Here is a 22,775-nt window from a genome sequence, read left to right on the forward strand (position 1 = left end):
AGTGTGTGCTTAACCAGGTGCACCAGCCCACCCCTGACTCTTAACGAACAAACCACACCCTCAGCAAGCATCCTGCAGATATCCTAGACCATAAGAAGCAAGGGGTCCTAGTCTCCCCTGCTTGCTTACTGGTCCACAGCCTGTAAGACTGTTTGTTTTCTTAATGTTTATTTATTTATTCCCTTTTGTTGCCCTTGTTTTTTTATTGTTGTAGCAGTTATTATTATTGTTATTGATATTATCATTGTTGGATAGGATAGAGAGAAATGGAGAGAGGAGGGGAAGACAGAGGGCTCGAACCGGGATCCTTACGCTGGTCCTTGCGCTTGGCGCCATGTGCGCTTAACCCACTGCGCTACCGCCTGACTCTCTGCAAGACTGTTTTTTGCCAATTCCAGAGTGTGTTTACTGTCACCACCTGTGACTGAGCCCACAGCCTCTTTGCAGTCATGAATCCCCACCCACAGCAAGTAAATGGCAGCTGAGCACCTGTGGTCCTGAGTCCTGACTACTACCCAGGACGGCGTGGCTTCAGAGTCATACCTACTGCCAGGCACTTGTGACTCCTGAGAAGCCTTAGTTGCTTCTCAGGTCTGTTTGAGCACAGACCTTCGGTCCAGATCCTTATCATCACAAAGAGAAGAAGGAATAAATTATCTGCACAGATGGATAGAGACAGCCTGGAGAAAACCCCATACGCAACACCCTAAAGAGAAATTTTGAAGGGGCGAGGTAGATAACATAATGGTTTTGCATAAAGACTCTCATGCCTGAGGCTCCAAAGTTCCAGGTTCAATCCCCTGCACCACCACCATCAGCAAGAGCTAAACAGGGCTCTGGTTAAAAAAAAAAAAAAAAACTGAAAAAATTTTGAAGCAATGGCCCTGATCATATTCAGTGAGATGTGGAGATCAATGGAAGAGAAACTCAACAAGGTTGCAGAACATGTGAGAAATATCCAATTAGATATAACAGAATTAAAGAAGACGGCGACTGAACTTCTTTCTAGCAGAAAAAAGTCAAAGGTTGCAGCACTGACCTCACAGAGATGATAGAGAAAGTCTTCAGGGAGTCAGGCGGTAGCACAGCGGGTTAAGCACACATAGCACAAAACGCAAGGACCAGGCGTAAGGATCCTGGTTCAAGCCCCTGGCTCTCCACCTGCAGGGGAGTCGCTTCACATGCAGTGAAGCAGGTCTGCAGGTGTCTGTCTTTCTCTCCCCCTCTTTGTCTTCCCCTCCTCTCTCCATTTCTCTCTGTCCTATCCAACAACAATGACATTCATTACAATAACAACAATAAAAAACAAGGGCAACAAAAGGGAGAAATAAATAAATATAATAAAATTTTTAAAAAGAAAGTCTTCAAAAAAGATCAGGAAAAAAATGAATACAAGAGAGTTGTTGAACAGCATCAAGAGGAAAAAAGACTTGTATTATAGGGGTGTCAGAAGGAGGAGGGACAGAAAGGGCCAGGATTTTATATAACGGTTTATTTAACTTGCCACCAGTGTTATAACTGAGGCTCAGATTTATTGGATAGAGACAATGAGATATCAAGTTGGAAAGGGGATACAGAGAAGGAGGGTTGGGGAGAGAGAGAAAGAGAGAGAGAGAGAGAGAGAGAGACACCTACAGTACTGTTTTACTGCTCTTAAAGCTTCACCCCCCCAATCAAGTAGGGACAGGGGGCTTGACCCTGGGTCAAGCATGATAACATGTGAATTTAATCCACCCTGGATCGGATTTTATTTTTCACCTATTACCTACTATTACTATCATTTAAGATAGAGACACACAGAGGCAGAGAGGTAGAGAGAAAGAGAATAAAAGAATCACAGCATAAAGCTTTCCCCAGTGCAGTAGCGGCAGCTGGGCTCGCACCTGGGCTTGCATGCGACAAGGCAGCTATTTTTCTGGCTCTATTATTAGTCTTACCACGGAACATGACTCACCTCTGGCTCATGGTGGTGCTAGTAATTGAACTTGGGACCTCAGAGCCTTAGAAGTGAAAGTCTTTTGGTATTACCATTATACTGTCTCCCTGTATTTATTTTCAAAAAACATAGATACCCTTAAATACAGTCCACACTAAAAAAACATTTTGTAGACTTCATAAGTTTAAGACTGTAAAGGTATCCTGAAATGAAAAATATATGAGAACTGCTAATCTAGGGCAAAATTTAAATGGATGTTATTGTGGGGTTGGGAACCAGCAGAATTTACTGGAATGTTCTAATATAAGGAATGATTGCAAACATCTTTGATTTGTTTCATTCTAAGGGAACCCCCATCTCTTTTCTTTTCTTTTCTTTTCTGCTCATATGCCTTCCTTCCTTCTTCCTCTCCTGTTTACGAGAGAGAGAGAGAGAAAGATAAGAGAGAGAGGAAGATACCACAGTATCGAAGCTTCCTTCACTGCAATGGGGACTGGGGTTGAACCTGACTTGTGCACACAGGACAACTGTACATTACCAATAAGAGCTATTTTACCAACGCACATCTTCCTTAATTTAAAAAAATATTTATTTATTTCCTTTTGTTGCCCTTGTTTTATTGTTGTGATTATTATTGTTGCTGTTACTTATGTTGTTGTTGTTGTTGGATAGGACAGAGAGAAATGGAGAGAGAAGGGGAAGACAGAGAAGGGGAGAGAAAGAAAGACACCTGCAGACCTGCTTCACTGCCAGTAAAGCGACCCCCCTGCAGGTGGGGAGCCAGGGGCTCAAACCAGGATCCTTATGCTGGTCCTTGTACTTTGTGCCACTTGTGCTTAACCCGCTGCTCTATTGCCCGACTCCCATCATCCTTAATTTTTAGCACGGTGATTTTTTTTTTGTTGTAGTTATTATTACTGTTGTTATAGATGTCATCTTTGTTGGATAGGACAGAGAGAAATGGAGAGAGGAGGGGAAGGCAGAGAGGGAGAGAGAAAGATAGACACCTGCAGACCTGCTTCACCACCTGTGAAGCGACTCCCCTGCAGGTGGGGAGCCGGGGGGGCTCGAACCGGGATCCTTCCTCCAGTCCTTGTGCTTTGCGCCACGTGCACTTAACCCACTGTGCTACTGCCCGACTCCCTAGCATGGTGATTTTTTAAAAAATTTTTTATCATCTTAATTTATTGGATACAGACAGCCAGAAATCAAGAGGGTGATAGAGAGGGAGAGACAGAGAAAGTTTATACTCTTTTTTTAAAAATTTTATTATTATCATTCTTTAACTAGAGCACTGCTCAGCTCTGGCTTATGGTGGCGTAGGGGATTGAACCTGGGACTTTGGAGCCTGAGAGGCTGTTTGCATAACCATTATGCTGTCTACCCCTGCCCTCATCCTTCATTTTTAAAAAGGTTTTTTGTTTGTTTGTTTGGTTGGTTTGTTTTGTCTCCAGGGTTATTGCTGGGCTTGGTACCTACACTATGAATCCACTGCTCCTGTGGCCATTTTTTTTTTATTGAACAGAGAGAATCTGAGAGGAGAGGGGAAGATAGAGAAGGGGAGACAAAGATAGACACCTGTAGACCTGCTTCACCACCTGCAAAGAGACCTCCCTGAAGGTGGGGAGCTGGGGACTCGAACACAGGACCCTTGTGTGGGTCCTTAAACTTTGTACTATGTGCACTTAACCTGGCATGCCAACACCTGGCCCCAATTTTTAAAAAGGTTTTAATGCTTTATTTTATTTTTTTGTATATTTGATAGGACAGAGAGAGACTGAGAGGGAAGAAGGAAACAGAGAAGGAGAGAGACAGACACTTGCAGTATTATATCATTGCTTAGGAAGCTTCCTCCTTGCAGCAGGAGATTGATGGCTTGAACCCAGGTCCTTGCACATGGTAATGTGTGTGCTCGAACACCCACATTCATTCTTTCCATAGATCTGTTCTGTCTTTAGTTTCCCAAGGTCCTCGGCATCTCCGTCATCTGCATATAGGTCTTCTGCATCACCTGCCAAGATGCAGATGACGGAGATGCGGGGCAGGCGGGTGATGCAGAAGACGGAGATGCAGATGACGGAGATGCGGGGCAGGCGGGAGATGCAGAAGACGGAGATGCAGATGACGGGGATGCGGGGGAGGCGGGTGATGCAGAAGACGGAGATGCAGATGACGGGGATGCGGGGGAGGCGGGTGATGCAGAAGACGGAGATGCAGATGACGGAGATGCGGGGCAGGCGGGAGATGCAGAAGACGGAGATGCAGATGACGGAGATGCGGGGCAGGCGGGAGATGCAGAAGACGGAGATGCAGATGACGGAGATGCGGGGCAGGCGGGAGATGCAGAAGACGGAGATGCAGATGACGGAGATGCGGGGCAGGCGGGAGATGCAGAAGACGGAGATGCAGATGACGGAGATGCGGGGGAGGCGGGAGATGCAGAAGACGGAGATGCAGATGACGGAGATGCGGGGCAGGCGGGAGATGCAGAAGACGGAGTTGCAGATGACGGAGATGCGGGGCAGGCGGGTGATGCAGAAGACGGAGTTGCAGATGACGGAGATGCGGGGCAGGCGGGAGATGCAGAAGACGGAGATGCAGATGACGGAGATGCGGGGCAGGCGGGTGATGCAGAAGACGGAGATGCAGATGACGGGGATGCGGGGCAGGCGGGAGATGCAGAAGACGGAGATGCAGATGACGGAGATGCGGGGCAGGCGGGAGATGCAGAAGACGGAGATGCAGATGACGGAGATGCGGGGGAGGCGGGAGATGCAGAAGACGGAGATGCAGATGACGGAGATGCGGGGCAGGCGGGAGATGCAGAAGACGGAGTTGCAGATGACGGAGATGCGGGGCAGGCGGGTGATGCAGAAGACGGAGTTGCAGATGACGGAGATGCGGGGCAGGCGGGAGATGCAGAAGACGGAGATGCAGATGACGGAGATGCGGGGCAGGCGGGTGATGCAGAAGACGGAGATGCAGATGACGGGGATGCGGGGCAGGCGGGAGATGCAGAAGACGGAGATGCAGATGACGGAGATGCGGGGGAGGCGGGAGATGCAGAAGACGGAGATGCAGATGACGGAGATGCGGGGCAGGCGGGAGATGCAGAAGACGGAGTTGCAGATGACGGAGATGCGGGGCAGGCGGGTGATGCAGAAGACGGAGATGCAGATGACGGAGATGCGGGGCAGGCGGGAGATGCAGAAGACGGAGTTGCAGATGACGGAGATGCGGGGCAGGCGGGTGATGCAGAAGACGGAGATGCAGATGACGGAGATGCGGGGCAGGCGGGAGATGCAGAAGACGGAGATGCAGATGACGGAGATGCGGGGGAGGCGGGTGATGCAGAAGACGGAGATGCAGATGACGGGGATGCGGGGGAGGCGGGTGATGCAGAAGACGGAGATGCAGATGACGGAGATGCGGGGCAGGCGGGAGATGCAGAAGACGGAGATGCAGATGACGGAGATGCGGGGCAGGCGGGAGATGCAGAAGACGGAGATGCAGATGACGGAGATGCGGGGGAGGCGGGAGATGCAGAAGACGGAGATGCAGATGACGGAGATGCGGGGCAGGCGGGAGATGCAGAAGACGGAGTTGCAGATGACGGAGATGCGGGGCAGGCGGGTGATGCAGAAGACGGAGATGCAGATGACGGAGATGCGGGGCAGGCGGGAGATGCAGAAGACGGAGATGCAGATGACGGAGATGCGGGGGAGGCGGGTGATGCAGAAGACGGAGATGCAGATGACGGGGATGCGGGGGAGGCGGGTGATGCAGAAGACGGAGATGCAGATGAAGGAGATGCGGGGGAGGCGGGTGATGCAGAAGACGGAGATGCAGATGACGGAGATGCGGGGGAGGCGGGAGATGCAGAAGACGGAGATGCAGATGATGTAGATGCGGGGGAGGCGGGTGATGCAGAAGACGGAGATGCAGATGACGGAGATGCGGGGGAGGCGGGTGATGCAGAAGACGGAGATGCAGATGACGGAGATGCGGGGGAGGCGGGAGATGCGGGGGAAGCGGGAGATGCAGAAGACGGAGATGCAGATGAAGGAGATGCAGGTGATAGAGATGCCATCTTCTGCATCACCCGCCTCCCCCGCATCTCCTTCATCTGCATCTCCGGAGATGCCAGACATGCGTTGATGCAGACAACAGAGATGCAGGTGATGGAGATGAACCAGCCGATGCAGATGCAGATGAAGCACGACTCAGTGGGATTAATAAATGAGGCTCCTTGGAATGACAGTAGCAAAGGGCCATGTCCACTGCAGCTGCAGTCTCTCAGCTGCTCAGTAGTCCTCTCTGACTCTGCTGTGTCCGGGGATTCCAGCGACTAGAGTGATGGGGGTCTGTCTGACCAGAGCTAGACCTTTTTAACCTCTGATACAGTCACTCACCAGACTCATAGGCAGCAGGCCTCTAAAAATTGCGATGTTAGTAAACACAGCTTTTATTTCATCGGCTTTATTCTGGGAGTGAGAATCTAGCTTTCTATCTGGTGTTGCTTAGTTGTTGTTTGGCTCCAGAGTTACTGTACCAATCCACTGCTCCCGGTGGCCATTTTTCCCATTTTATGCTGGATAGGACAGAGAGAAATTGAGAAAGGAGGGGAGATAGAGAGGGAGAGAGAAAGATAGACACCTGCAGACCTGCTTCACCACTTGTGAAATGGCCCCCCTGTAGGTGTGGAGCAGGGCCTGGAGCAGAGATCCTTGTACTTGGTATTAAGCGCACTTAACCCAGTACTCTACTGCCAGGCCCCAGAATCTTGATTTCTTTTTTCTTCTTAAATTTTTTATCTTTATTATTGCACAGAGACCGAGAGAATTTGAGAAGCGGAGAGGGAAATTGAGAGACACTTGCAGCCTGCTTCACCACTCTTGGAGCTTTCCTCCTGCAGATAGCGACCAGGCTTGAACCTGGGTCCTTTTGCACTGTAATGTTAGTGTTTAACCAGGTGTGCCTCCACCTGGCCCCAGAATCTTGTTTTCTTAACAACAGCTTCTTGTCACTTCCATTCTTTTTTTCAAAATTAAATGGTAGTGTCTTTTATTTCTCTCTTTTTTTATTACCTCTATTTACTGGATAGAGACAGTCAGAAATCTAGAGGAAAGAGAGAGCTAGAGTGGGAGAGAGGCAGGGAGATACCTGCAGTCCTGCTTCACCACTCACAAAGCTTTCCCTCTGCAAGTGGGGACCAGGGGCTCGAACCCTGGTCTTTGCGTGTTGTAACGTGCACTCAACCAGGTGCACCACCAGGTTGCCCCAGTATCTTTTCTTTTTAAAAAGATATTTGAACCATTACCCCAAAATGACATCTTAGGAGCAGTTTTAGATTCACAGCGAAATTAAATGAAAAGTCCAGAGTTATCACTGTCTTCATGAAGAGGCCCAGTCTCCCCCACTGTCAACATGTACCAGGACGTTCTTAGCAGTGACGAACCCATATGGACACACCATACTTACTCAGAGTCCACAGCTTATATGAAGGTTCACTCTTGATGTTGGACATTTGCTATGTCTCCACAGTTGCAGTTGCACTGTCCTAAAACTCCTCTCTGCTGATTGCCTAGTCACTTCTCCCTCTTCCTTCACACCTGGAAATCTGATATTTTCCTTGTCTCACTATTTTGCCTTTCCCCACATGCCATACATACACAGTCTTTTCAAAATGATATCCTCTTTTATAATTTTTTTGACTCTCTAGACCTTTTCCTTGGGTAGAAGCAAATGGTAGTTAATATATAAAAGGAAAGATCAAGTTATAAAGTTTAGCCTGAGAAATTCTTGCATTAGCATCTCGCTGAGTTAAGAAAAGGACACTGCGGTTAGTTAAGAGTTTGGGGGGGTTGGCTAGGCAGCAACACATCAGGCTAAGCACAGAGTAGAAAGTGCAAGGATCCTGGTTTGAGCTGCTCCCTACCTGCAGTGAGGACAGTTCACAAGTGGTGAAGCAGATCTGCAGGTGTCTGTTTCCCTCTCTATCTCCCCCTTCTCTCTCAATTTCTCTGTTCTATCCAATAAACTGGAAAAAATTGTTGTCAGGAGCAGTGGATTCATAGTGCTGGCACCAAGCCTCAGCAATAACCCTGAGGGGAGAGAGAGAGAGAGAGAGAGAGAGAGAGAGGTGTGTTTGGAGGGTGGGGAGAGTGTAGAAAAGCAGAACCTGGCCTGTTTGTGGAAGATGTTGCAGATAAGGGCAAACAAAGCATTGCTCTTATTTCAAAGTGCCGTCGGATTCTATTGGAGGGGCTTAAACAAAGTGAAAAGATGTCTACATTTTTTTAAATTAGTGATTTAAGGATGTCTACATTTTAAAATAGCACTCCAAATGTAGGGGAGAAGTGACTTTGGCAGCTACAAGAGATCTTGGTGGTTTGATCTAGAGTAACAGCAATGCCCATGATGAGAAGCGTAGGTATTGAAAGATAGATATTAGTTCAGGCTTATTAATGGATTGAATGAGTTACAAATGGGAGAGGAAAAGGGAAGGGAGAGAGAGGGGGAAACAGTAACTTAATTCTACTGACTTCAGGATCTGACAAATTTACCAAAATACTAAAGATATATATGGTTGTCAGGTAAGTCATGATCTATTTCTGTTTTTCTCTGCAAAAATGTGTCATGACCTTCCTGACAACCTGAGGGGTGGGATTTGCTGCACGTGCAAGCCCCCCTACAAACCTGCAAGGAGGAAGCTTCATGACTGAAACAGTGCTGCATGTGTCTATCTCCCCTTCCCCCCTCAATTTCTGTCTTAGCAAATAAATAATTTTAAAAAGTAAAAGAGTAGAAAAACAAACAAGTTGAGGAGAGCTAGGAGATGGTATTAATAACTAGGTAAAAAGACTTTCATGCCTGAAGCACCAAGGTCCCGGGTTCAAATCCCCAGCACCACCATAAGCCAGAGTTGAGTAGTGCTCTGGTAAGAATAATAGCTACAATAACAATAATATACTGAGGAGAGGTAGTAATGTGTAAAACATTTCGCAGCCTGCACTATGTATCCACTGCTCCTGGTGGCCATCTTTTTTTCCATTGTTGTTATTGTTGCTGCTACTGTTGTTGGATAAGACAGAGAAATCGAGAGAGGTGGGAAGACAGAGGGGGAGAGAAAGACAGACACCTGCACACTTGTTCCACCGCTTGCTAAGCGACCCTCCCCCCGCAGGTGGGGAGCGGGGGTCTCGAACTAGTCCTTGCGCCAGTCCTAGCGTTCCACACTATGTGCTCTTAACCCTGTGCGCTACTGTCGGGCCCCCTCGCCCCAACTTTCTATACCGAAAAATTTTAAAGAGCAAATCGGAAATAATCTTTTATTTTTAAACTATTTATTGGATAGAGATAGCCAGAGATTGAGGGAAGGGGTAGATAGACAGAGACACCTGCAGCACTGCTTCACCACTTGCACAGCTTTTCCCCTGCTGGTGGGGGTCGGCGACTCGAACCTGGGTCCTCGTGCATTATAACGTGCCCTCAACCAGGTGCCCCACCTCCCAGGCCCTGGAAAGAATTTTTTTTTTTTTTTTACAATGAATACCCATATGCAACTCACACTAACCACCAGTCCACTTTACTTGTTAAGTATTTTAGTTACAGATTCAATACACTTCATTCTGACTACTTTTTTTTTTGTTATTGTTAAGGTGTAGAATTTACATGAAGGTGAAACGCAGGAGTCCCCAGTATGCTTTGCACTGGCTCAGTTCTGACACATGGGTCCACCTGGCTGCACCTTACATCGGAAATGCCCCCAAGAGGACCTGTAGGAGGCTGATTCACACGGAGGCATCCCTGCTGGATGGAGGGTTCGGGAACTCGAGACGTGGCTGTCTGCAACGTGATCGTCAGAACAGAGGTCTCCTTAAGTTATGAAAATAAGGGGAGGGGGTATGTGGAGGGAGAGGACTGCAGCGGGAGGCCAGTGCTGGGCTCGCTCTGGCAACGTGGGCTCAGCCTCGGGCCCCGAAAAGCCTCGGGATGGGGGGGGGGGGCTCGGTGCCCAACCCAGGGGACCCGCGGTGTCGCTGGAGGTGCGCGTCCCGGGAGGAGGCGGAGGCGGCCCGGAGGACGCGTAGACCGCGAGGGGAGGCGAGGAGGGCAGCCGGCCGAGGAGGGGCAGAAAGGGCAGCAGGGGGACGCGCGGCGAGCGCCGCGGGGGCGGGGGGAGGAGAGGCAGCGAGCGGAGGCGGCGGGAGGAGGCGGAGTCGCCGCAGCGGCCGGCCGCGGGAGGGGGTGTGCGCGGGTCACATGGTCGGGCTGCCCTCCCTCCCCGGAGCCGCCTCGCCGCCGCGGTGCGCTGGCTGCAGGAAGCCACCGCCGCCGCCGCCGCCGCCGCCGCCGCCGCTTTGTTGTGAGGGCCCGCGAGCAGCGCCGCCTCCTTCCTGCAGCCCACCCTCCCGCCGCGGGCCCCGGCGCCCCGCCCGCCCTGCCCATGAGGCGGCTCCGCGAGCAGCGCTGCCTCCGGCCCGGGGCGGCGCGGCGCTGAGGCTGCGGGGCGGCGGCGCTCTCCCTCTGCGGGAGGCGGGCGGCCCCGGCCCCGGCCCCGTCCCCGAGGGCATCATGGAGGTGAATGCGGGTAAGTGGCGGACGGTGGCGGGTGGGAGGGCTTGGCGGAGGGGCTTCTGGGAACCCGCTGGGGCACTTCGGAGGGCGCTGGCGGGAGTGTCCCCGGCGCGGGCAGGGGTGGGCTTCCGCGCGCTGCGGCCATGCTTGGGGGTCCCGCTTCCGTCGTAGCCGGGCGCCCCACGGCCGGTCTCCCAGCTCCCGGCTCCGCCGCAGCGCGGCTCGGCGGTGCAGACCTGGCCCCCCCCTCACATGGCCGGCCCGCGCGGGCCACGTGCGTGCTGTGTTTACGTTCGGCGGCGCGCGGGCGCCGGTTGGCTAGGCGGGCGCGTGACGCGGCATTACATAATGGGGGCTGAGGCGGCGGCGGCGGGCGGGGACACGTGAGGCCAGTCGGCTGGGTGACCCACATTCCCCCGGGCCGCAAGGACACGTGGGGGCGGGGGCGCGCGCACGCTGGGGAGGAGCGCGGGAGCCTCGCCGGGACGCCCCGCCCCTTTGGAACTCTCCGGTCTGTGACGTAGCCGCGATTCCCTCCTCCCCCGCGGGGTTGCACGCTGCGCTGCAGGCCGCGCGTGCGCGTCCCCTAACCCCGGCGGAGCGGCTGCCCCGAGGCGGGTGCGCGCGCCGCAATGCACCGGCCGCGGTGTGCGGGGCCCGGAGGTGACCCGGGCGCGCCGAGCTTAAACCTGGCGGGGAAAGTCCCCGGGCGGATCTAGAGGTGCTCGGGGACGTAAGCGGCTTCCCCGTGGGGGGACCCTCGAAGAAAGCCTTTGATACTGGGATATCCCCAGCCAAGCGGCGGGCGGAAGTGCCCGCGCCCTCCGTGTTGTGATGCTGCCTCACCCTTTACAAAAAATAAAATTAAGTTTCTTTTTGGACGTGCCCTGTGTACACTCCTGATAGAAAAACAGCTGAAAGTCCCTTAGGGCTGAGTTTTACTGTAAATCGGACACACCCACAATTAATCAGTTCAGGGTGACTCAACCGATAAGTGACTTGATGTAATCCTGGCCATTGGTCCGTTTCCATGAAAATCTCCAGTCGTGGGTTGCTGACCTTGTGTGAACCCCGTCAGCAGGATCCAGTGTTCGGAGCCTTGGTCGTTTAGGGTTTTCTGTTTTGCGGGAGAGATGGAATCCCGTGCAGCCTCTCCCCCTCCTTTTTGCTTCCCTGAAATAAGGCTACAGAAGTCAATTTCTGTTTCCTAAATGATTTGCTCAGAAAAACTATACGTTATATAGTTTAACATTTCCACCATCGATGAAGAGAATAGGTTGGGTTGGGAGGATAGCATAATGGTTATGCAGGAAGACTTTCATGCCTGAGGCACCAAAGGTCGCAGACTCAAACCCCTGCACCTCCATAAGCCAGAGCTGAGCAGTACTCTGGTAAAATAATATTAATAGTTATTCTCTGCCTTTTAACTACGTGTGGGTTTTCAGACTGTTGAGAAATTAAACATTTTAATATTTACTTATTACTGGACAGAGAGACAAATGGAGAGGGGGGAGAGACAGAAACAGTTGCAGCCCTGCTTCACCACTTGTGAAGCTTTCCCCTGCAGGTGGAGAGCAAGGGCTTGAACCTGGATCCTTGTGCACTGTGATGTGTTTAACTGGGTGTGCCTGGCCCCCGAGAAATTAATTTTTTTAAATATATTTATTTTCCCTTTTTGTTGCTCTTGTCTTTATCATTGTTGTGGTTATTATTATTGTTGTTGTTTATCAGTAATAATAATTATTATCAGTAATAATAATTATTATTATTATTACTGATGTTGTTGTTGGATAGGACAGAGAGAAATGGAGAGAGGAGGGGAAGACAGAGGGGGAGAGAAAGATAGACAGAGATCTGCTCCATTGGTTGTGAAGCGACTCCCCTGCAGGTGGGGAGTCGGGGGCTCGAACCGGATCCTTACTCCTGTCCTTGTGCTTTGCACCATGTGCGCTTAACCCGCTGCGCTACCACCCGACCCCTATTATTTATTTATTTATTAATATATTTTTAACATTTTATTTATTTATTAAAATTTTTTTATTTATTTATTAATGAGAAACATAGGAGGAGAGAGAAAGAACCAGGCATCACCCTGGTACATGTGCTGCCGGGGATTGAACTCAGGACCTCATGCTCGTGAATCCGATGCCCTCTCAACTGCGCCCCCTCTCGGACCACTTCTTATTTATTTTTTAACCAGAGCACTGCTCAGCTCTGGTTTATGGTAGTACGGGGGATTGAACCTGGGACTTTGGATCCTCAGGCATGAGAATCTCTTTGCATAACCATATGCTATGAACCTCCGCCCTTAATTTTTTAAATTTTTTTCTATTTTATTTTGATATAGGACACAAATCGAGAGGGATGGGGGAGATAGAAAAATAGAAACCTGCAGACCTAGAGGATCGGGGCTCAAACTTTGGCCCTTGTGCATGGTAATGTGTACACTCAACTGGGTGCTGCATCACCTGGTCCCTTTGTTTTTTAGTGCCTGATCCCAAAACACGGGGCATGCCTTACACACCAGCCTGAGCATATTTAAAAGAAAAACTGGTTACTGTCATGGAATTAAATGAACACAAGTGACCTGGGAGGGGCTCTGACTTGGAACTCTGGCTCTGCTTGTGGCAGAGCAGTGCACTGATCTCTATTTTTCTTTCTCATGAAATACATCTTTTAAAAAAGAAACTGTTGGGAGCCGGGTGGTGGCGCAGCGGGTTAAGCGCAGGTGGCTCGGAGCCAAAGGACCTGCCAGGGGGGAGGGGTCGCTTTACAGGCTGGTCTGCAGTGGTTTATTCCCCCATCTTCCCTATCTCTCTCGATTTATCTCTGTCCTACACAACAACAACAACAACGACAACGACAATAAATAACAGGGACAACAAAAGGGAAAAAAAATAAACTGTTACTTGATGAGAGTCCAGAGATTATCAGGTTCAGCTAGCCTTTTGTAGCATGAGTATGTCTTCCAGCCTTGCAGCCTCAGAGAGGTAACCAGGTTGGCTCAGGTAGTCAGAAGCTTTTCTCTGGTCTGAACCTTCCTGGGAGATTTTTTTATCTTGCCTTTCAGAGTTACCAATTGGGGACCATGTGATGTTGCACCTGGTTGAGCACACGTGTTAACAATGCTGAGGGACCCAGGTTTGAGCCCACCCCCCCTTCCCTTTTCCCCCCTGGCAGAGGAAAGCTTTGCAAATGGTGAAACAGTATTGTAGGTGACTCTCTCTTTCCCTCTCTCTTCTTTCTGGCTGTCTCTATCAAATAAATTAAGATAAAAGTTTTTTTAAAAGTTATGAATTGTAAAATATATGTGGTTTACTGTTTCAACAGTAACTTCTCTCTTCTACTCATCACTCTTCTCCCTGGTCTTCTATTTCCAATTCTCATACTTTGTCAGTTTTTTTTGTTTGTTTGTTTTTATTTTGCTTTCCCTTCACTTGTCATTCTGTTTTAGTTAGTGTTTGAGAGCGAGCACCCAAAAGTGAACAGGTTCTCACATAAGTGGTTGAACACTAAGGAAGTTCAGGATTTTGCTGATTGGCTTAAGCTTTTGTGGCCTATGACTTTGCTGACTCACAGTAACTGTGCAGTCAGCTGGGATCTTTTCACAATGAACTGTTTTGAAACTGGCTCATTCACTGGGCAGAATCATTGCTTTATTTCGCTCCCAGTTCAAGCTGGCCCAAGCTGCTATCTATCCAGTATTGACAATATCTGTTTTCTGTCAGTGATTATTAGTAATCACTTCCTTCAGAACTGTCAATGTTGACCTGGGTGTGGCCAAGTTCTGGTCAGGACACAACTCTGACCTTTCCCTTTGGTGTCTCCACCCTTTCCGCTACTGACACAGGTTTGAAGAGGCAGAGTAGTGTATTGGTGGTAATAAAAAAATAAAAAGCATATTGGTGTAATACACCAAAGTAAAGGACTCTGGGGCTGAGGGGAACAAGATAGCAGAGGACCTAGGTGGCAGTTAGTGTCAAGTGGAAAACTGAGAAATGTTGCATAGGTATAAACTATGTATTTTACTGTTGACTTTAAATCATTAATCCCCTCAACAAAGAAAAAATAAAGAGTAAAAAAAGATTATTATTGTCACAGATTTTGATTGTCTAGACAAAGTTCTTCAAAGCAAATAAAAATTCATTACACAAACTTTATACCCATGGCTGTAATTCGTATTTAATATATTTAGAAAACATTTCCAAATAATGCATTCTTATTTTTATAAATCTGTATCTTGTGGTCCGGGAGGTGGCACGGTAGTTAAAGCTTTGGACTCTCAAGCATGAGGTCCTGAGTTCGATCCCCGGCAGCACATGTGCCAGAGTGATGTCTGGTTCTTTCTCTCTCTTCCTATCTTTCTCATAAATAGACAAAACCTTTAAAAAAAAATCTGTATCTTACCATATTTCTCCAAACAAAACAGAGAGATAAGGTGGGAAAAAAATCTCCACTTGGAGAAAGAGACAGCAAAGTCAAGATGAATCATAAGTGAAGTAGGAAGTTGTGTTAATTAGCCAATTTAATGAAGGGATTCAGGAGGTAGAATGGAAATAACCTACAGAGAAACGTCTAGGTCCATATGGTACATTCAAAATTGAAGAAGAAAGGATAGGGAGGATTAGGTTTTTTGTTTTTTTTTCTTTAATGATTACTAGGTTTAAATTTTTTTTTTTTAATTTTCATTTTATTTTAATAAGTGAGAGATACAGAGAGAAGGACCAAAGCACTGCTCAGCTCTGGTTTATGGTTTTGCTGGGGATTGAACCTGGGACCTCAAAGCCTCAGGCTTGAAAGTATTGTATCACCAGTATGCTGTCTCCTCAGCCCGAGGATTCATTCTCTATGAACTATCCTGACAAAAAGTAATGGTAAGAGAATAGTTCTTGTGTCTGCACAACATCTGCTGTGTGCCATTGCATCGTATGTGTGATGTGTATCATACCACGTTTGCAACTGTATTAATTCCAGGAAGGAAGGTACCCTTGTAGATGAGGGGCTAAGCTACTGAATTAACTTATTTAAGCTTATCTGGTGAGCTAGTGCATTTAAATGGGAGCACAAGCTCACCATTACAGGTTTTTCTTTTCTTTCTTTTTTGTTTTTTTAAGTTGATTTATTAATGAGAGAGACATGGAGGGTGAGAACACATGTGCTTTGTATCTATCACTTTGGCACATATGATTTATTTACTTGGCCAGAGAGAGCACTGCTTAGCTCTGGCGCTTGGTGGTGCTGATGTTTGAACCTGCAACATTGGAGTCTCAGGTACTGAAGTCTTTTTGTAATCATTATGTTCTCTCCCCACCCCTACTGTTAAAATTTTAAGACTGACCCAATTTGAAGTATGTGCATAACTTGGTTGTCCTGTCTTGGGGATGAAGGAAGTACAAGTTTGCAGTGCTGCAGGGGCATAACTGGTGGAAAAAGGACTAGGGTCAACAAAGCCGCCTAATCTCATCATTCTTTTTTAAAATCTTGGCTACTCCTAAACATGAGATTTACAGTCAGCTTGGGTTGTTTTTTTTTAAAATATTAATTTACTCCCCTTGTTGCCCTTGTTATATTGTTGTAGTTATTGTTGTTGTTGATATCGTCGTTGTTGGATAGGACAGAGAGGGGGAGAGAAAGACAGACACCTGCAGACCTGCTTCACGACTCCCCTGCAGGTAGGGAGCCGGTTTTTTTTTTTTTACCAGAGCACTGCTTGGCTCTTGTGCTGGGCTTGAAGTTGGGACCCCAATACTTGGTCCTTTTCCCCAACAGTTTGGGCACAAAAACATTATTAATCCATTTTACACTTAATGTATTTTTTTAATGAAATTGCTTTCTTTTTTTAAATATTTATTTAATTTATTCCCTTTTGTTGCCCTTGTTGTTTTATTGTTGTAGTTATTATTGTTGTCATCATTGTTGGATAGGACAGAGAGAGAAATGGAGAGAGGAGGGGAAGACAGAGAGGGGGAGAGAAAGATAGACACCTGTGGACCTGCTTCACCACTTGTAAAGCGACTCCCCTGCAGGTGGGGAGCCAGGGCTCGAACCGGGATCCTTAAGCTGGTCCTTGTGCTTTGCACCACCTGCGCTTAACCTGCTGCGCTACAGCCCAGCCCGACTCCCACTAAATGTATTTTTTAAAAATAAAAACTTGGGCTGGGCGGTATCACAGCGGGTTAAGCACATATGGCGTGAAGCGCAAGGAACGCTTAAGGATCCCGGTTCAAGTCCCCAGTTCCCTACCTGCAGGGTGGTCGCTTCACAGGTGGTGAAGCAGGTCTGCAGGTGTCTGTCTCTCCCCCTCTTTGTTTTCCCCATCTCTCTGGATTTCTCTCTGTCCTATCCAACAACAATGATAACAATAACAACAATAATTATAACACCGATAAACAACAAGGGCAACAAAAGGGGAAAAAATGGCCTCCATGAGCAGTGGATTTGTAATGCAGCCCCGAGATCTAGCAATAACTCTGGAGGCAAAATAAATAAATAAAAATAAAAATCTTTTAGTTTTTTGCTACTTTAGGTTTTGTGGTCTTAATCTCCTACATTGCATATATTTAATTTACTTTTTTTTTTTTTTTTTTTTTACCAGAGCACTGCTAAGCTCTGATTTATGGTGGTGCTGGAAATTGAACCTGGGACTTTGGAGCCTCAGGCATGAGAGTCTCTTTGCACAGCCATTATGCTATCTACCCCACCTAATTTACATATTCTGTAAGATCCCCTTGTTGGTTTCCGCTTTGTGTGTCTTTAGATCTCTGACCTCGGAGCTCCAGTGGTGCAGTCGTAGTGCGTGGTACTCAGACAGATCTCTGACCTGTATGGCACTCTTCTGTTTCTCAGCAGTTCACAGTAATTTGCCTGAAACGATGTTCACATAACACTGGAAATGAGTATTTAACATAACCGATTCCCCATTTGTCATGTAAGACATTTAAGGAAGCTGTTCTCTGGGGCCCTGACACTTAGGACACAAGTACAAGTTTCTTGTTGCAGTTAGATGTATGTACTTGACCATTTGTGAGTAGAAATTACTAATAGCCTACTTTGAAAAATAAAAGTTGCTTGATGATAAAAAGTATTTTGGAAGAGAAAACACAAATAGAACCTGAATTGGAGTTGGTGTATTTGCACCAGAGTAAAAGACTCTGGGGTGGGTTGGGGGGAGAGTACAGGTCCAAAAAGGATGACAGAGGACCTAGTGGGGGTTGTATTGTTATGTGGAAAACTGAGAAATGTTATGCGTGTACAGACTATTGTATTTACTGTTGAATGTAAAATATTAATCTGCCAATAAAGAAATAAGAAAATACCTTGTTCTTGGTCACAAGGTGAAGTAGTCATGAATCAAAAGCTTGCATACTTTTCGGGATGGTGGGCATTGGCAGTGGGAGGGCTTTGGTGACAGGTGAGCTTAGAATTGGGGTAAGAAAACCCCAGTGTATCCAGGGACTTGAAACGCTTCTCAGCAGCACAAAACTGGATCTTGACTTCTGACCATCAGGTAAGCCCTAGCTTGGGAGCCTGGCCCAACTCCAGAGTCCCTTTCAACTAAAAATAGCAAAGACTCTGCTTCAGCTAATTTTAGCTCAAGGCATCTAAGTACATTCTGCCTGTTTCTGGAGGTGTTGGAACTTGCTAGTTAGGACATTTTACCTTTCTTGCTTTGTCATCAAAAAGTCTATCTGCAGAAAAGCATTTTAATAGTGCGTTTTATGAACACCATTTCATTTGTCTTGTAATAACTGTCAGATATTCATTTCTATTTTGTTGCTAATGACTCATGTTTAGAGAGATTGAAAGTGACTGGGTTGCAGTTTTTTTTTTTTTTCTTCAGTAAGAAGTAAGTACTCTGGAATTAGAAAACCTTGACTTTCAACCCTAGACCTGCCGCATTGTGTTGCGCTTTGAATTTCTCCTATGTGAAATCGAAAGACATAACCAATTCACAGGGTTCTTGTGAGGATAAAATGTGCCATAAAATTGTGTTTTGTGGTAGGTACTTGGTGACTTGTACTTCTCACTTTTTTTTTTCCTTCCTTGAGTTGAGGAAGTACTAGATCTACTCCATTCAGTCTAGGAAATTACAGTTTAACCTGTCTGGATTGCTGACCATTTGACCTGTAGGCTGGTGTCTGATGGCAGTAGACGCTAAGAGGCCCAGGAGATGGCACAGTGGGTAGAGCACCCATTTGTGCGCATATGGCCATAAGCTCAGTCCCTGCCGCTTGTATGCCAAGTAATGCTCTGGTTCTCTCTCACCAATCAGTCACATTAAAAATCAGTATCTCGGGCCTTTATGGGAGAATGTAGCCGCTCGTACCTGGGTCGTCTTTGTTTCCTTTGTGCTTGGAGCAGAAGCTAGCTGTGAGTGAGTTTTGACTCTACAGGTATGAATTGGTCAACCTGAAAAGTGGCACAGCTCGCTGTGTCTCATTAATAAATCTCTCTTAGGGGGAGATAGTATAATGATTATGCAAGGAGACTCTAATGCCTGAGGCTCTGAAGTCCCCGGCTCAATCCCCCACAGATCTGAGCAGTGCTCTGGTTAAAAATAAATAAATGAACAGATCTTTTTTAATCAGAGCACTGATCAGCTCTGACTGATGGTGGTGCTGGACTTGAACCTGAGACTTTGGAGTCTCAGGCATGAGAGTCTCTTTGTATAACCATTATGCTGCACCCACAAATAAATCTTTTTAAAAAGTTAGGAGTTAGGCCTTAACTGGATTGGTAACAGTCGTGATTTTGGAGCTTTGCCAAAGGAAGCTGCATTTTGGGTAATCACCTTGACTGCCCCCTCAGTGCATTTTACCTTTATTTTCCATAGCATTGCTCAGCTCTGGCTATTGGTGGTTCAGGGGGTTGGGCCTGAGGCTTCAGAGCTTAAGAGATGGAAGTCTTTCACTTAATAACCATTATGCCTGCTCATGTACCCTAACTTTTTTTTTTTTTTTTTTTAAACCAGAGCACTGTTCAGCTCTGCCTTATGGTGGTGCAGGGGATTGAACCTGGGACTTTGGACCCTCAGGCATGAAAATAACCATTATGCTATCTACCCTCTGCTCACTTTTTTTTTTTAATTATTAGTGATTTCATAATGATTAACAAAACTGTAAGGTGATGGGTACAATTCCATACAATTCCCACTACCAGAGTTCTGTATCCCATCCCCTCCACTGGAAGGTTCCTTATTCTTTATCCCTTTGGGAGTATGGACCAAAGATCTTCATGTGGTATGGAAGGTGGAAGGTCTGATTTCTGTAATTGCTTCTCCATTGAATATGGATGTTGACAGGTGGATCTACACCCCCAGCCTGTTTCTCTCTTTCCCTAGTGGGGCAGGGCTCTGGGGAGGTGGGGTTCCAGGACACATTGGTGAGGTAGTCTGCCCAGGGAAGTCAGGTTGGCATCATGGTAGCATCTGCAACTTACCTAAACGAGTTCTTAACCCAGTGTCTAAGCTGAGCTAGTCAGAGTATTTTGGGTACATAAATGACTGACTCAATAATTGGTTCTGGAAAAGGTATCTTTCATCTTCTTGAGATGTCAGGAAGTGAGTCTGATACTCAAGAAAGTTCTTTCAAAAAAAAAAAAAAAAAGACACATGATAGACTGAATGTGTATGCTCAGCTGCTTGCGCCATAACCCGACCCCATACTGTTTTTCAGTGCTTGTACTTCTGTCAAGATCACTCTGTGCAGATCAGAGTAGCAGTTTGCTAACACCTAGAATATCTAGTATGGGCTTTGTATTTGTGAAGTTTCATAGAACAGATGGCACCGTGTTGCTTTACCCAGAAACCTGACATTGGATAGACTTTTGAGCCTTAAATTGTTTCTCTTTGGATTCATGATGTGTTAAGGGTAGTCAGAGAATTACGCCAGTGAAATTTCAACCATTAAAACTCTGGATGGCTCACTCATAGACAGAAGCTGAGAATTAGGAATGGAAGAGGAAGTAGAAAACAGAACTTGGACTGGGTTTGGTAGTCACCAAAGTAAAGGCCTCTGGGCGTGGGAGTGGGGTTCAGTTCTTGGTGCGCGGTGGTGGAGTACCTGGGTGTGTGTGTGTGGGGGGTTTAGAGTGTTTTGCAGAAAATTGAGAAATGTAGCACATGTACCAACAACTGTATTTACTGTTGACTGTGAATCATCAATCTCTCCAATAAAACAAAACAAAACAAACTACAACAAAACTGGGCCAGCAGCACAGGAGGTGGCACAGTGGCTATACTTAATGATATACTTAACTTACACTTGATGATAAAAGTTTGGGCTCCTGGGAGTCAAGTGGTAGCGCAGTGGCACAAAGTGCAGGAAAGGATCCCGGTTCGAGCCCCCGGCTTCCCACCTGCAGGGGAGTGGCTTCACAAGCGGTGAAGCAGGTCTGCAGGTGTCTGTCTTTCTCTCCCCCTCTCTGCCTTCCCCTCCCCTCTCCATTTCTCTCTGTCCTATCCAACAATGATGACATCAGTAACTTTAAAAAAAAAAAATCTTGAAGTCTGGGAGGTGGTGCAGTGGATAAAGCATTGGACTCTTGAGGTCTGGAGTTCAAACTCCAGCAGTGCGTGTGCTACAGTGATTCTCTTGTTTTCTTTCCTATCTCTCATTAATAAATAGAGAAAATCTGAAAAAGAGTTAGTCTTAAAACAAGCAAACTATGGACCAATTTACATTTGACTTTACTGGTTGTAGCCTTTCTTAAATTTAATTGTGGAAGACTCTTGGGAACTTGTTAAAAAATGTCCATTTCTGGATGTACCTCCTACAGTTTGGTCTGAAACACATGTAATTTAAAATAGAAATAGATAATTTTGATGATGTATATTTTTACATGATCTTTCTGGGTGATGAGACTTATTCAAAGTTAGGAGGCCTTTTCTGTTTATGTCTGGACTTATGAATCTTTACGTTTTAAAATCAGTAGTAGATGATTTTCAGGTGTTACAATTACCCTTGGTTTTGCTGTTTACAGGTAAAGTTGTAGACTTGTAGCAGTGGTTTTCAAGATTTACTGTTTTTCAGAAGCACCAAGAGGGTTAGGTTTCTAACGCAGTAGATCTGGATTGGAACCTGAGAGTTTGCCTTTCCAATAGATTTCCAAGTGATGCTAATGCCCTTAGTCCAGAAACCACACTTTGAGAATATATGGCTTGTAGTTAGGTATCACACTGCAGGGAAAGTAATCACACAGCTCTGACTGTGCTCCGGAAAGCTGATAAGCACATGCCAAGAGAGCATCTGCGAAGTGTCTGTTCCAGTATAGAAAGAACAGCTTCACGTCTCTGACCTTCAACCCGATGCCAGGCACATGCTTGATGAAGGGAAAGATGGATGGACTTGTCTACATTATTTATGCCTTTTGTCTTTAAAGCTCAAGTACATTTGGCTGCATTTATGCACAAAATTTGTTGTCATGCGCACTGTTTTCTTTTTCTTTTTTGATGTTTCAATATTTTGTTTTTATAATCAAGAATGATTTAAAAATTTTTGATAAGAGACAGCCAGAAATTGAGAGGAAGGGGGAGCTAGAAAAGGAGGGACAGAGAGACACCTGCAGCCCTGCTTCACCACTCACAAAGCTTTTCCCCTGCAGGTGGGAACTGAGGGCTAGAACCCATTTCTTGCTCATTGTAACACACGCAGCCACCTGGCCCCCTCATGCATGGTAATGTGTGCGCTCTACTTGGTGCACCACTGCCCAGCCCCAGTGAGTCTAGACCCTTTCAGAGGTGCTTAGAGTGAGATAAGCCAGAAAGAGAAGGATGGATGAATAAGGGATGATCTCCCTCACAGGTTAAAAAATAAGAACAGGGGAGTCGGGCGGTAGCGCAGCGGGTTAAGCGCACATAGTGCAGAGCACAAGGACCGGCGTAAGGATCCCAGTTGAGCACCCAGCTCCCCACCTGCAGGGGAGTCGCTTCACAGGCGGTGAAGCAAGTTTGCAAGTGTCTTATCTTTCTCTCCCCCTGTCTTCCCCTCCTGTCTCCATTTCTCTCCGTCCTATCCAACAACGACAACATAACAACAATAATTACAACAACAATAAAAAAAAAGGGCAACAAAAAGGAAATAAATAAATTAAAAAAAAAAAGAACAGAAGGGAAAACACAAAGCAGAACTTGAACTAGAGTTGAAGTCTCGCACCAAAGTAAAGGACTCGGGGGCAGGGAGTGGAGGGGAGCTTTCAGGTCTGGGAACATGACAGCGGAGGAGAACCTAGGTGGTGGGTGTTAGAGTGCTATGTGGAAAAC

General features: G+C 46.9%; 1 protein-coding gene across 1 annotated transcript in view; it reads left to right on the top strand.

Moving 5' to 3' along the window:
* Positions 1-10,097: 10,097 nt before the first annotated feature.
* The window catches only part of NR1D2 (nuclear receptor subfamily 1 group D member 2), a 42,822-nt gene continuing 30,144 nt past the window's right edge, over positions 10,098-22,775 (top strand). The window contains exon 1 of the mRNA XM_007517183.3: positions 10,098-10,529. Within this exon, the coding sequence (XP_007517245.2) occupies positions 10,202-10,529 (328 nt within the window). The 5' untranslated portion in view covers positions 10,098-10,201. The remainder of the gene's footprint in view (positions 10,530-22,775) is intronic.

Source organism: Erinaceus europaeus, chromosome 21 (genome assembly GCF_950295315.1).
Source record: "Erinaceus europaeus chromosome 21, mEriEur2.1, whole genome shotgun sequence".
NCBI classification, from domain to species: domain Eukaryota; kingdom Metazoa; phylum Chordata; class Mammalia; order Eulipotyphla; family Erinaceidae; genus Erinaceus; species Erinaceus europaeus.